This window comes from Microcebus murinus, chromosome 10, assembly GCF_040939455.1.
Source record: "Microcebus murinus isolate Inina chromosome 10, M.murinus_Inina_mat1.0, whole genome shotgun sequence".
Lineage (NCBI taxonomy): Eukaryota > Metazoa > Chordata > Mammalia > Primates > Cheirogaleidae > Microcebus > Microcebus murinus.
Window position 1 is genome coordinate 72,862,501 of NC_134113.1, and position 14,207 is coordinate 72,876,707.

Sequence of the window (14,207 nt, forward strand, 5' to 3'; positions counted from 1 at the left end):
ATGTTTTATTTCTACTCATCTGCATTTTCTTATGTTTCATGAACAATTATATTGTGTATATTAAAGTAACATTTTTTAGAATTAAGAAATATTTTTAAATGCTTATCAATTAAAATAGTTTTTAAAATATCTGAAATTTTTACTGTGCTTTACATAGCTTATAAAGCATTTTTACATACATACCAGACATCATCCTATCATTTCTACAAAATGATAGTCCTGTTTTATAGAAAATAAGTCACAATCAGATAACTTCAGCTAAAGTTACTTAAATGATAAAATGACCCAGCAATCCCGGAAACCAAATCTACAGAAAAATTAATTTCTTACTTACAGCTCTGAAGTTTCAATATATTTTGCAGTTCCTTCAATAGTGTTACAATATTCTGTAGCAAATTTGGTGATAAGCTGGAGTAAAGTAGCACTTTTATCATCCACAGGTTCACCGTAGCTATTTAGAAGAGACTGATACTGAGCAGCTAGAACATTTATTCTTGTTTTCAACTCTGGTAAGCAATCTCTGATGTGATGCATCAGTAACCTAACAAGTTAGAAAGGAAGGATTTTAAAGTAAAATTGTGTACTCTGAAGCCCCAAACAAGTCAAATTTTTAACACGCAAATAATGGGGGAAACCTGTCAATGAATTTGTCTTGGCAGGTATGATACTGTCAAATATACACTTGGTCTTTGTCTCCTTTTCCTGGCACTCAGCTCCTAAATTCCTTGGAATCTCCAGAGTAATAAGTGTCTTTTGTATGCTAATGAGATGACTGGTAGCTGGGGTCCCCAACATAGCTGTAGGATAGGGCCTGGTCACCAGAATGACTAAGGCATGATTAAAGGGTTGGGGCTTTTAGCAATACCCTCCAATCTCTGGGGATGAGAGATAGGCTGAAGGTTGAGCAGATCACCAATGGCCAATGACCAAATCAATCACGCCTATGTAATGAAGCTTACATAAAAATTGAAAAGGACAGAGTTTGTGAAGCTTCGCAACAGCAAAGCATGGAGGTTCCTGGTGGACTGCATGCCCAGAGAGGGCATAAAAGCTTCAAGCCCCTTCCCACATTCCTTGCCCTATGCATCTCTCCATCTGGCTGTTCATCTTTATCCTTTGTAGTATCTTTTATAATAAATGGTCAAACATAAGTAAAGTGTTTCCTTGCATTCTGTGAGCCACTGTAACAAATTTATTGAACCTGAGCAGGGAGTCATGGTTAACCCCAATTAATAGCCAGTTGGTCAGAAGCACAAGCTACAACCCGTGTCTGTGACTGGTCTCTGAGGTAAGGGGGCAGTCTTGTGGGACTGAACCCTCAATCTGTGGGAGCTGACACTATCTGCAGGTAAATGGTGTTAGAACTGAATTGAATTAGAGGACATCTCTTTAGAATCCACTGAAGAACTGCTTGCCTTGTGTATGGGGGAAAAAATCCCCATCTGACATCTGGTGTCGGAAGCATTCTGTGCCATATTGAGTAACTGACTGCGTGAGAATAGGAAAGAAACACTTTGGTTGGTTTTTCCTAAATTACAAGAGCAGAAAATAATGCAATCTTAGAGGTAAATACTTAGTCTGAAAAAAATGACATGAAGGAACCAGTTTCGGTCAATGCTTTTTAAATTTGTTTTCAACCCATTAATTGTAACAAATGTCAAAGAACCGAATATAAAATGAAAAAAATGCAAATTATTTTTATATTATTGCAAAGAATATAAAAGAAATAAGCCACTCCTATATAATTTTGGTTTCACTGACTTATCTTTTACAATGAGTATCTAGCATAGTGAAAAATCAATCTTATTAAGATCCAAGTTTATCCGTCTTTAATTTAGAGAATAAGATAAAAAATAAGAGAGAATGGCTTTCACTTCAGTCATCTATACATCTTCTAGAAGGAATTCTAGTCCCTATTCTATCAATGGGTATTCAGAATTTAAGTATATAATTTAAATCATTTCTACTATGAATAGGAACAGAAGACATTCTAAATTAAGAATAGATCATGTGAAAATAATACATTTTAATTCAGTTCCTGAAATCCAAAGTGGAAATGAAGTCATCTGCCACCTAGTTCTACCCTCAAATTGACTGTCAAAAATTTCATAATTAAAACATTGTAAAATTCACTTGAGCATTCATTCTAGTCTACATGATAATTTAATATCAACCACTCCAATAAAAATAGAGACATCTGCTTTATAAGAACATATTAATATTATGCTATGTTCTTGTATACTATACTATACAAGAAATCAAAAGTGAAACAGTAAATGTAAGGAACAGTATGAAAAGGTAAGGAACTGAAAATGAAAGATCTCAGACACCTATTGGCAAAACAAAACCATTTCATTTCTATAGGGTAAAAAAATTTTACCTGTTTAGAGTCCTAGCAAGATACTTTGTTCCATTTCTATTGGCCAGAGATGGATATTTCTTTTGAAGAAATGCATATTCATCACGGATTGAATCAGCTACACTCTTCTTATTGTTAATATCTAGCTGGCTCCTAAGGTAGAAAAATAATAAAACTATTCAGTTAATTGTTGTTCTCTCCCTATCTTAGATGATAACAGGGATGGTAGTGATGATAGCCTAAAATTTATGATGATAATAGCACTATGCATTGTCCCCTAATAGCTAACATGGACTGTTTTATTTGATTCTCTCAATAATTCTATGTGATAGGCATTATTATACCATTTTATAGCAAGGAACTGAAGCTCAGAGAGATTAACTTACCCAAGGTAACAAATTAAGTGGCACAGCCAAGATTTGAACCATGTGACTTATAAGTAATTAATGACTGAATAGTTTAAGCCTCATTACTACCATTAACTACCATTAACCATAGTTAATGGTAGTAGACAAAAGCAGTACTCTTAAGTAACACCTATACACAGGTGCAAAAATATATAAGTGTATCTTAATCAAGTGTATATTTATGGGCAGGCAACTAATTTCTACCAAAAATAAAGTTAACTTGAAGAGCAATCACCTACAAATACAACAGTGTTATATCACCTGCTTGCCTGAAAAAGGAGAGAGTTGGAATTGGGGGAAAAAAGTAGGAGTAAGAGTAGGATGAAAGGGCATATCAATAGAAGCAGACAGCTGGAATGGATCTTAGGTATCACACAGTAAAACATTTTCATTTTAAAAAGCTTGAAACCTTGTGTGACTGATAACAACATAAAAAAAAAAAAAAAAAAAGCTTGAAACCCAGAGATGTTAAGTGTCATTTATAACCCACATTGCATGTAGTTTACGGAAGAATTGGGACTAGAACCCAGATCTTGTGATAATTTCAATGTTTCTTATCACATAAAGGCTTTGGACTAAGAAAGATCTTCCTTTGAATCCAACTCTACCTTTGATTAGTCATATGACTTTGGTAAATGAGTAACTGGAGTTTTCTGATTATAATATAGACATCACCACCTACCTCAGATTCCAAGAGATACCATTTGCAAATTGCTCACAGTAGAGTGTCTAAAACATAATTAGATATTCAATAATAGTTTCCTTTCCCCAACTTTTAATACCAACTATTTATAATTAGGATACCTTTATTATAATTTCTCTAAGTCACATCCTGGCAATTACACAGAATCACTAATGCTAAGAGATAAACCTATCTATTAAAATCTTACCACCTTAAACTCTTTCTTCAGTGGGTACAAATTAGATAATACTGTTTTTTTCTTAAGCCAGTGCCACCTCATACATAGCTTAATATAACAGGCAAGAATTCTGAAAGCCTGGCTATTATCTTCCATTTTGTGACACTGCTATTAATAATTTTAGAAACATTTTCCATTAAAAATGTCTATGGGAGGCTTTAGTGAATCCCTTTTCTCCCTTTAGAGCAATGGATTCTTTAGCAATACCAAGATTATTATAAAAGGTGGAAAAATAGGACATCACCTTTCAGACATTTAAGAAATTCAGACTTGCTTTGAAATGAGAATGCCACAATTCTTATTTCATTCTTTATTGCTAACCTGTTAACTACTCCAATTATTCCAAGTTTGACTGGAATAACTCTTCCCATCAATACATCCATGGCATCAGTACCCGCATCCATGAGATCAAGTTTAGTGATTACGGCCAGGGTTCTGCGACCTGATAAATGCAAAATAAATAAATAAATAAATAAATAAATAAATAAAGCCATTACGTACTAATAAAGAAAACTCCTCATCTATAATAATCCTATCTAACATTACCTCTGAGATCATTTTAGTAATACTTTTCTTTTTTGTGTGTGGAGACAGGGTCTCACTGTGTTGCTCAGAATGGTCTCGAACTCTGGCCTCAAGTGATTCTCTGCCTTGGGCTCCCAAAGTTCTAGGATTACAGGTGTGAGCCACCGCCCAGCCTGATAATGTTTCTCTTAACCTTTGTTTACAAGTACTTTTCAAAAAATAATTTTAAACATTGTATACAACTTAAAAAATTGTATACAACTTAAAAATACAACTTAAAAAATTGTTTTCACATGTAATTTTTTTATTAGCTCCTACGGCTATTTAATAAGGTTTAAAAAATTTTTGTTTTAAATTTGCTCTTTTTTGATGTATAGTCCTAGGAGTTTTGACAAACATAAAGAGATACGTTGCTACCACCTCAAGACATTGTCCCCCCCAACTTTCCTATGCTTAACCAATCAACCCTGTTTGCCATTCATAGTTTTGCCTTTTCTAGAATGTTATTTAAATGGAATCATACAATACACAGCCTTTCCAGTCCAGCTTCTTTCATTTAGCATAGTGCATTTAACAGTCATCCATATTGCTGATGACCATCAAGAGTTCATTTTTTTTATTGCTGAGTAGTGTCCCATTGTATGGAATGTAGTGTGGTTTGGTTATTCATTCCCCATCTGAGAAATATTTGAGTGGTTTCAAGGTTTTTGGAAATTGTGAATAAAGCTGCTATAGATATTTGCATATAATTTTTATATGAACATAGATTCTGATTTAACATGAGTAAATACCTAGGAGTGGGATTGCTTATTTAACTTTATAAGAAACTGCCAAATTGTTTCCCAAAGTGGCTAACACCATTCCCATCAGCGATATAGGAGAGTTCCAGCTACTCTGCATAGTGCACAATTTTGCCTATGGTATTTTTCAACTATAAGCATTTTTCTACATTGCTCCAAACCTACAAAATCCTTTTTATTTCATACTTTATTATTTTAATTTACTTAATCATTCCTACTGCTGGCCATACTAAGTTGTTTAATTTTTGATACTATAAATAATACCGGGGTAGATTATTTCCTGACTAAGTATGACTAGATTAAGATTAGTAGATCAAAAGTATGACCACATTTATGGCTTTCTCAAGGGTCAGTTTAAAATAGAATACATATAAACTGCATTAACAGTTTACTTGAAATAAAAAAATTTAAATAAACCCTCAGATATTTAATCTAACTGAAATGAACATTAATTACTCATGTAGTAAAAGAGCTTATAAAAAGTTACTTTATGGCGCAAAGCATACATTTATTAGCAGCAATAGTAACCACTCTTCTTATAAGCTAGCATTTTATATATACTAAGAGATGCACATATCATTAGTTAGGTATCAGTGACGCCAAAGTATAAACTAATCCTTGGGGTTGTGAATGCTTCATAAAAGGATTTTTATCTTTATTTCTCAGAATCCCCTGTGCCTTGAGCATGTCTAAATATTTTCTATCTCAGAATGTAAATATCATAATTCTCCACTGTACACTAATAATCTACAGTGATTATCTACTGTGAGAGTTATCTCTTTCTTTTTTCTTTATTTTTTTTAAGAGAGTCTACATAGTGCAGGCTGGCCCCAAACTCCTGGGATCAAGAAATGGTCCTTTTTTTTAACTATTAGCCAACATGATAGAAAAAGAAAAAAGTATGTTTAAAATTAAAAAAAAGAAAAAGAAAGAAATGGTCCTATCTCAGCCTTCTGAGTAGCTAGGAAAACAGGCTTGAGCTACTGCACCTATTTTTTTTTTATTTTTATAAAGACGGGATCTTGCTATGTTGCACAGGTTGGTCTCAAACTCTTGGCCTCAAATGATCCTCGCCTCAGCCTCTCAAAGTGCTGGGATTACAGGTATGAGCCACAGCAGCCACAGCCTGTTATTTTTTTCTTAAAAGTCAGCCAATCAGAAACCTAAATCAGGCAGGGCACAGTGGTTCGCGCCTGTAATCCTAGCACTCTGGGAGGCAGAGGCGGGAGGATCCCTTGTGCTCAGGAGTTCGAGACCAACCTGAGCAAGAACAAGACCCCATCTCTAATGAAACAGAAAAAAATTAGCTGGGTGTGGTGGCACATTCCTGTAGTCCCAGCTACTCGGGAGGCTGAGGCAGGAGGATCACTTGAGCCCAGGAGTTTGAGGTTGCTGTGAGCCAGGCTGACGTCACAGAACTCTAGCCTAGGCAACAGAGCAAGACTGTGTCAAAAAGAGGAGTGGGGGGGATGAGAGGGGAGGAAAATAAGCAAACCTTTTTGCAAAGCCATATTATTATTTTTAAATCATTAGGTAACCATTAAAAATACTGTCATGTGAAATATTTTTGCCTAGCCTGTATAACAATTTAATAACTTTTATTTCCATCAGAATTTATATTTAAAATTATCAACAAAACAGGAAAGCATTATTTTTAAATTTGTATTAACAATAGGAGATATTCCTTTTAAAAGTAAAAATTCTTCCTTGAGGTTAGATTTACCATTGTAAATCAAGTATCTCATTAAATATTAACATCTGTCCTTACCATCTGGATCTACCTCTCTGGAAATTTTAAGTGCCTCTGATGTTGCCATGTCTGTATTAGCAGCAGTGACAGCGAGGATAATGGAATTTGGATTACTGATGAACCGAAGAATAAGCTCTCTGATTTGAAGTTCAATATCCTTAGGTTGATCACCTACAGGCACCTAAACCAAACAGAGATGAGCAAGGAACTAATAATAAAAATCAACTCAGCTTTTTTTTCCCCACATTTAATCCACAGAATATAGATATTTCTCCATATACAAATAGTTAAAGATATTAACAATATACTATAGTGGTATTTGTGAATTTGGTAGTACGTGAAGTCTCAAAATATAACTTGCAAATATCAAAAGTTTACTTTTGTGTAAAAATTTACTTAACAATCCCATATTAAGGATTGTGCAATGTTAATTGCCTAGATACAAATTTCATTTATTCAATTATCAAGTGTTTATTGGCAATTTACTACATTTCAGGCACTCATCTAAACCTGACTTCAGGTCATGACAGATTATTTAACAGTTGTGAATTTAAAAAGACCAAAATTCTTGCCATCACAGAGCTTATGTTTTAATGATGAAAGGCAGATAATATACATATATAGTATCCAGGTGGTGGTAAGGGCTGTGGTAAAATAAAGCACATCTGCAGGCTAGGGAATGATTAGAGAGGGTTGTGATTTTAAATTATTATTTCTAATGAGATAATGTTTTTAAATAGAGTAATCAGGGAAGATCTCACTGAGACAACTGACATTTGAAACAACGAGCAGAAATTAAGGGCAATAAGGGAGAGATATATACAGTTATCTGGAGGCAGAACATTCTAGGCAGAGTGAATAATAAGAGCCAAGAGGCTAAAGCAGAAGGAGTTAGGAGAAAAATAATAAGGACCTATGAAGTAGACATTTTAGAATTCTGTAAGAACGGAGGCCTTTACTCTGAGTTAAATGGAAGAGGTTTTGAGCCAAAGAATGATACAATTTAAATTTTCACTTTAATAGCGCTAGCTGCTAAGACAAGACAATGAAGAAGGCCTGTTATTTATCCTATTATCTATTATTATTGCAGTAATCCAGGTGAGATGACAGCGGGTAGATCAGGATAAAAGCTATGAAACTGTAACACATGATAGAATTCTGAATATACTATAAGGTAAGGAAAGACAAGAGGATTTGCTGACAGGAAGTGGCAATTGTCAAGGGCGACTACAGACTTTTTGGCTAAGCAACTGGTAGAATGGAGTTGCCACTTATTAAGAAGGAGAAAGACTATAGAAAGATCAAACCTAGCTGAGGGACAGGTTAGGAATTTGGTATTAGACATATCAAGATGAAATGCCTGTTACACACTTAAGTGTATATGTCAGATAGACAGTTGGATATACAAGACTGAAGATATTTTAATGCCATCAGTATACAGACACTAATGTATTTAAAGCCATAAAATCTGATGAAATCATCAAGAGAAGATAAGAGGTCCACAAACTGAACTCTGGGGCACTTACTGTTTAGACATTAGGGAGATGAGAAGAAACAGCAAAAGAGATTGAAAAGGAGTGGCCAATGAGACTGGAGATAAACCTAGAATGTGGTATCCTGGAAGCTAAGTAAAGAAAGTGTTTCAAGGAAAAAAGCTAAACAATATGAAATGCTGCTAATAGACTGTGACTGCACAAAGAAGCTGATTATTCTCATATGGGGTGTCAAGGAAGAACCACATTTGTTCAAGTGAACACAACATGACCAAATCCACAATGAGTTAACAACTGTTCCTTACCTTGGTCATTCCTGGCAAATCCACAAGGGTCAAATTGACAACACTGGGTGAAAAAATCTTAAGATGAATTGGTTCAGGGCTTACTCCCTAAAAATAAGTTTTAAAATATTAAAATCACATTAAAATTTCAATACAATATGAAATGCTAAAGTAAACCTCATTTCAAGTAAATAGATACTAGATGCTTTTAAATCCATGATCCCTAAAGCTTTTTAGTAATCAAAACCTGATGAAAGGCCAGGCGAGGTGGCTCATGCCTGTAATCCTAGCACTCTGGGAGGCCAAGGCGGGCGGATTGCTCAAGGTCAGGAGTTCAAAACCAGCCTGAGCGAGACCCCGTCTCTACCATAAAAATAGAAAGAAATTAATTGGCCAACTAATATATATATAAAAATCAGCCGGGCATGATGGCTCGTGCCTGTAGTCCCAGCTACTCGGGAGGCTGAGGCAGGAGGATCACTTCAGCCCAGGAGTTTGAGGTTGCTGTGAGCTAGGCTGACGCCATGGCACTCACTCTAGCCTAGGCAAAAAAGCGAGACTCTGTCTCAAAAAAAAAAAAAAAAAAAAAACCTGATGAAATACATCACCCAGCCATATGACACATTATAATCCTACCAATCCCTATACCATAATTTATTTCCCCTATATTATTTCACAGTCTTTTCTCTTGAGTCTAAGCATATACCACTTCTTAAATATGTTTAATAGCATTAGTAGCTGAACAAAAAAAATAATATATTCCTCACTATCCGAATTTATGCAGCTCCTGAGTTCAGAGAGTGAGGCATAGAAAGAAAACAAGCTATCCAAATCAATCTGGTTCCTGATCTTTGAATATCAAGTGGCAAGAGTATGTATAGTAAGGGATTCCTCAGAAAATTTATCTGAATCTTTAGATCCCTGAATCCAAATAGTAAGAATTTGGATAGTGAGAGATACATGTATTTTCTCTCCTGTAGACAAAGATTGTTGCATAGACTCTTCACCATTAGCCCCCCAAAAGTCTTAGGAATTAGTCAGCTACATGTAAAAGACACTTAGGAAATGTTCATACCTTGTCTTTGTACATGCCCTTCTTTATCCCTTAATATGTCCTCTCATCTATTTATCCTCCTTGTATTTTCCCTCATTAACCCACTGAAAATTCTGATTTTCCAGGAAGCTTTTTTGGAACATCTTTTACTCCACGTTCTCTATATAATTACATTTGCCATATTCAATTACTCTGAACTACTTTTCCATTTTAAACACTCTAGTGTTACAGAGCCATTAAATGTCAATATCTGGCATTATCTACCTAGATTGTATAATATATTTCTCAGGATCTTTATTGCCATGGCATTCTCCTACCATGTCCAATACAAAGCTTTGCCCAAATGCTTTTACAACTTCAATCTCAGATATTTTAAATCCTTCAGGGCTTTATGTTAGGCATATGAAATCATTTATACATTCAGACATTAAAAAAATATATATTAATACATAAGATTGAAGTACCGTTTACTTTTTTTTTTTTTTTTTGAGACAGAGTCTTACTCTGTTGCCCTGGGTAGAGTGCTGTGGAGTCAGCTTAGCTCACAGCAACCTCAAACTCCTGGCTGGGCTCAAGCGATCTTCCTGCCTCAGCCTCCCAAGTAGCTGAGACTATAGGCGCTTGCCATCACGCCCGGCTAATATTTTGTTTCTCTTTTTAGTTGTCCACCTAATTTTTTTTTTTTTTTTTCAGTAGAGACAGGTCTCACTCTTGCTCAGGCTGGTCTTGAACTCCTGCCTTCAAGCGATCATCCTGCCTCAGCCTCCCAGAGTGCTAGGATTACAGACGTGAGCCACAACACCCAGCCTGAAGTACCATTTACTTCATTACAAACATGATTTAGGAAAGAAGAGATTTTTTCAAAGACTGGGGGTTGGGGGATGTTTTGTCTTTTAGATGCTATGGATGAAAAGGTGCTAGGTAAGTAAGTTATATCCTTAGCATAAATTAAACATCTTATAGGTACATAGACTCGATCTTTAATGACATTCAGTCAGTGTAACTAAACTTCTCATTTCTGAATCATCAGTCTTACATACTCTTTAAATTCTAGTACTGTGTAAAACTACCACCACCAATTGCTGCGTTCACTAAATATATGGAGACTGCAGGACAGACAATTCAGACTGGAGTTATGACTAATAACATTACAAAAGCCAGTACTATCCCTAATATAATTATAGGACTGAGGACAAGCTAATCTAGTTTCTGGACACTTTTCTACCCCCTCTACACAACAGGGTTATTTCAGGGAAGTATGGCAGCAATAGCAGTAACTCAAAGGTTACCCAGCCTAGAGTTCAATAATGAACAAAGCTCAGTTACTAAAACAGTGACAAATATCCTGAATAGGCATAAATACTTATATATGGCTCCAAAAATGCCTATTTGTCAGGAAATAACCTCTGTAGCACAGTGCCTAGCAGATACAAGGGCTCAATAAATAGTTGTCAAATTTACTACTAGGCTAGAACCTATTTGTGGGATTAAATGTGCCTCTGGATAATGTAACAATGGAGGGAAAAATGAAAAGGAAGGGAAATGTAAATTGAAAGAAATGTATATTTAAACATGTAAAGAGAAAAGGAATGGGAATAAAGAAAGAAGAGAAAAAACAAGGATTTAGGTAAGGCAGGGAGAGTGGCTGGTGTCAACATTAACAGCATCTAGGACACCTAATTTATTTTAAATTCTCACAATCTTAAAATAAGAAAGTAATCAGTTGCTAACATATTACTCTTCATTTTCACTAAAAAAAAAAAAAACACCTAATTTTTCTTTCTTTGCTTTCATAAATAAATCTAGCCTTACTCAGACAAGAAAAAGAACTCTTCAAAATACATATATCTCATAAGTTATATAATACTTCCTGAGAATACAATCAATCCATCAGAAAAAGATAACTTATTATAGCAATATTAAGTAGAATAATTATATAATAAAGTTGTATATACATGACAGGATTAAGAATAAACACCTAAATGAAATATTAAATATCTGATATATTATAAAAGCTCTAAGAAACAAAAGTTTTTAAGCAAAGTTTCTATGTATGTGTGAAAATATTTGTTTCAAAGACCAAGACTATGAATTTTACAATGCCCTTCACACATTACATACGGAACACTTCAATGATACATTTACTGATGTTTATGCCAGCTCTAAAAAGATGCCTACCTTATTATTTCCTGAAATTCTTTCTGTTTCGTTTTCAATTTCTTGTCGAATTTCATCAAAATCTGTGTAAAGCTAAAAATTATTGAAATGAAAAGCACAATATTCAAAATAAGATCAAAAGTTTTTAGGTTGAGTGAGTGTCCATATATTTCAAGGATGTCTATGGATTTGCTTCAGAGAATTAGTAAACAAATTATAATGTATACATATATTTTTCTGAGCTAAGAATCTGTAGTTTTTATGAGCAAAGCTGCCTGATCCCACAACAGTTAAGAATAATTAAATTGGAGAGAATTGGGCTCAACTTCAAGTGTTTTCCAAATAAACTATCATGGTTAGAAATGTTACTAAGATAACATGTATTAATATCTTACAAGGAACAGTTGCTTCAAAATAACATATTGCCAATGATAAGAAACTAAGTTACCAACTACTTGTACAAAATATTATTTTTAACATATTATTTCTTCATTATATTTGTGTGTGATTACCTTATTTTTGGTGTGAAGAAATTTACCCCATTCTTCTGCATCCACCCCTAGAAAAAGAAAAACTCATTTATTGGAAACTATGGAAATCACTTTTTATCTTTAGTTAGGATTTGAAAAAGGCAACATAATAAATTGTTATTTGTTTCTATTTTGCCATTAACTACATGTTAACAAGTGTTTTAAGGTCTGCTAAATTATATTTTTCACATTTTAAATATTGTATTATGTATTTCAAAAACATGACTAACTTTAGGTAGAGATGCTCACAGGTCTTCTCACCATTTGAAATCTAGATTTTACAAATAAATTGTTTACTTTTCTTCCTGTTTTATATGTAATTATATTACAGTAAAAGGTATATTCTTTCTTTTTAAACATCATACACATAAAAGCAGCTTTTTTAATGGAAGTACTCAATTAAGTTAATGGCTAAGAAGAAAAATTAAGAATTCTGAGTAATGCAAAAAGCTTGTATAACAGATTTGCATACATAACTCAAGGTAAAAATTTGCAATATGTGAATGAAACAGCGAATTTTTCAGCTTTTATTACCTATAAAGTCACAACTTGCTATTCCTTTAAAGAGCTCTTTCAGTATTATGTAGCTAGCTGCTTTGTAAATTTACATACACTTTAAAGGTGATTTTCCCCCCAGAGTGAAGACTGTGTTTTCCCTTAGAACTGAAGGTAGAAAAGAAAGCAAATAGAGGAACAGTAAAAAAAAAAAAAAAACCCAAAAACCCTGGTATACATTGTATGGAGTTATCCTACTCTCCATTAGTTTCCAGTCATAGGTCTGTTCCTCTTGCATTTGCTGCGAAAAGGAAAATATATTCACTATCTGCACTATGTGAAATAGTCTAAAATTTAGACAGCAAGTTTTGTTCTGTTTATCCCAGAGAAACTAGAAATGTTTAATTGTAGAAAGGTAATCTAACTTTGCTTTTACCAAATTCAGAGACCTTGACAATGATTTAATGATTAAGTTTATTGAATAATACATATTGGCCACCTGAAATCAAAATAAAAATGACTCTAAGATATTCAGATAAATATTTTTTGAGGAAAAGGTGGATCAAATCTTTGGTGGAATAAAGGTAGATAAAACTGGATCCTTTTTCCAAGAAAAATGCTCACCTACTTGAAGCTTAGTACCTTCTTCCAAGAAGTCTCATTGGAGGACTGGAGTAATCTAGGTGAACAGAACTCACAAAGGCAGGTACTACATACTACAGGAGTGTTTTTAATTTACCTTAATATATAAAAGAGGCCTAGCTTCACAAGCATGTGTTTAAAAATAAAAATAAAATAAATTACATTCATGACCAAAAAAGCTTGTATTTTGATACAATGCCAAAAAAATAAATAAATAACAAGAACCACTAAAACCTGCAATCAATGTGGATAGGCAAATAAAAATGGAAGGAAAAAAAATGCACACAGCCTGTAAGAGTACATAAGCACACATGCAGGCATAAAAGAAAAAGGGCCAAAAACAAATGGATAAAGGAAACCTTTAGAAAGGTGTCTTGAGTTTTTCCATGTAGCAGGGTCTGTATTTAAAGAGAAACAGCACAGAATAAGTTTAGTGCTTATCCCTAAAATTTTGAACGTTTTTAAAAAAATCAAATGTGCAGAAACCTGATCACATTTCAAATGCACATAGCATTCAATTATTTAGAATTTACAGCTTGAATTAGAGGGATGTATATAATATTTTAAATGATAGAAGCAAAGCATATTGTGTGCCATAATTTATTTTTAGAAAACAAATTTCCTGTTACAATTAGTTATGTCACCATTGTTTCTAATTCTGACACAAATGGTTTACAATTAATCCACTATTCAAAAATTTGCCTGGGATATCTGATAACCTACTATGGGAAAAGATAAATTGCCTGATTAAAAAAAGAGGATCTACAAAATATACTAAATACATCTTTCAA

General features: G+C 33.9%; 1 protein-coding gene across 9 annotated transcripts in view; it reads right to left on the minus strand.

Annotated features, from left to right (window-relative positions):
- The window catches only part of DNM1L (dynamin 1 like), a 53,565-nt gene that overhangs the window by 15,790 nt on the left and 23,568 nt on the right, over positions 1-14,207 (minus strand). For 5 of the 9 annotated variants that reach the window (XM_012789246.3, XM_012789243.3, XM_012789241.3 and 2 more), the window contains exons 3-10: positions 13,776-13,814; positions 12,262-12,308; positions 11,771-11,842; positions 8,560-8,646; positions 6,780-6,942; positions 4,008-4,128; positions 2,381-2,512; positions 335-541 (exon numbers count right to left, since the gene is read on the minus strand). In XM_012789246.3, the coding sequence (XP_012644700.1) occupies positions 335-541; positions 2,381-2,512; positions 4,008-4,128; positions 6,780-6,942; positions 8,560-8,646; positions 11,771-11,842; positions 12,262-12,308; positions 13,776-13,814 (868 nt within the window). The remainder of the gene's footprint in view (positions 1-334; positions 542-2,380; positions 2,513-4,007; positions 4,129-6,779; positions 6,943-8,559; positions 8,647-11,770; positions 11,843-12,261; positions 12,309-13,775; positions 13,815-14,207) is intronic. The other 4 variants (XM_012789244.3, XM_012789242.3, XM_012789248.3 and 1 more) reach the window with 1 other exon arrangement.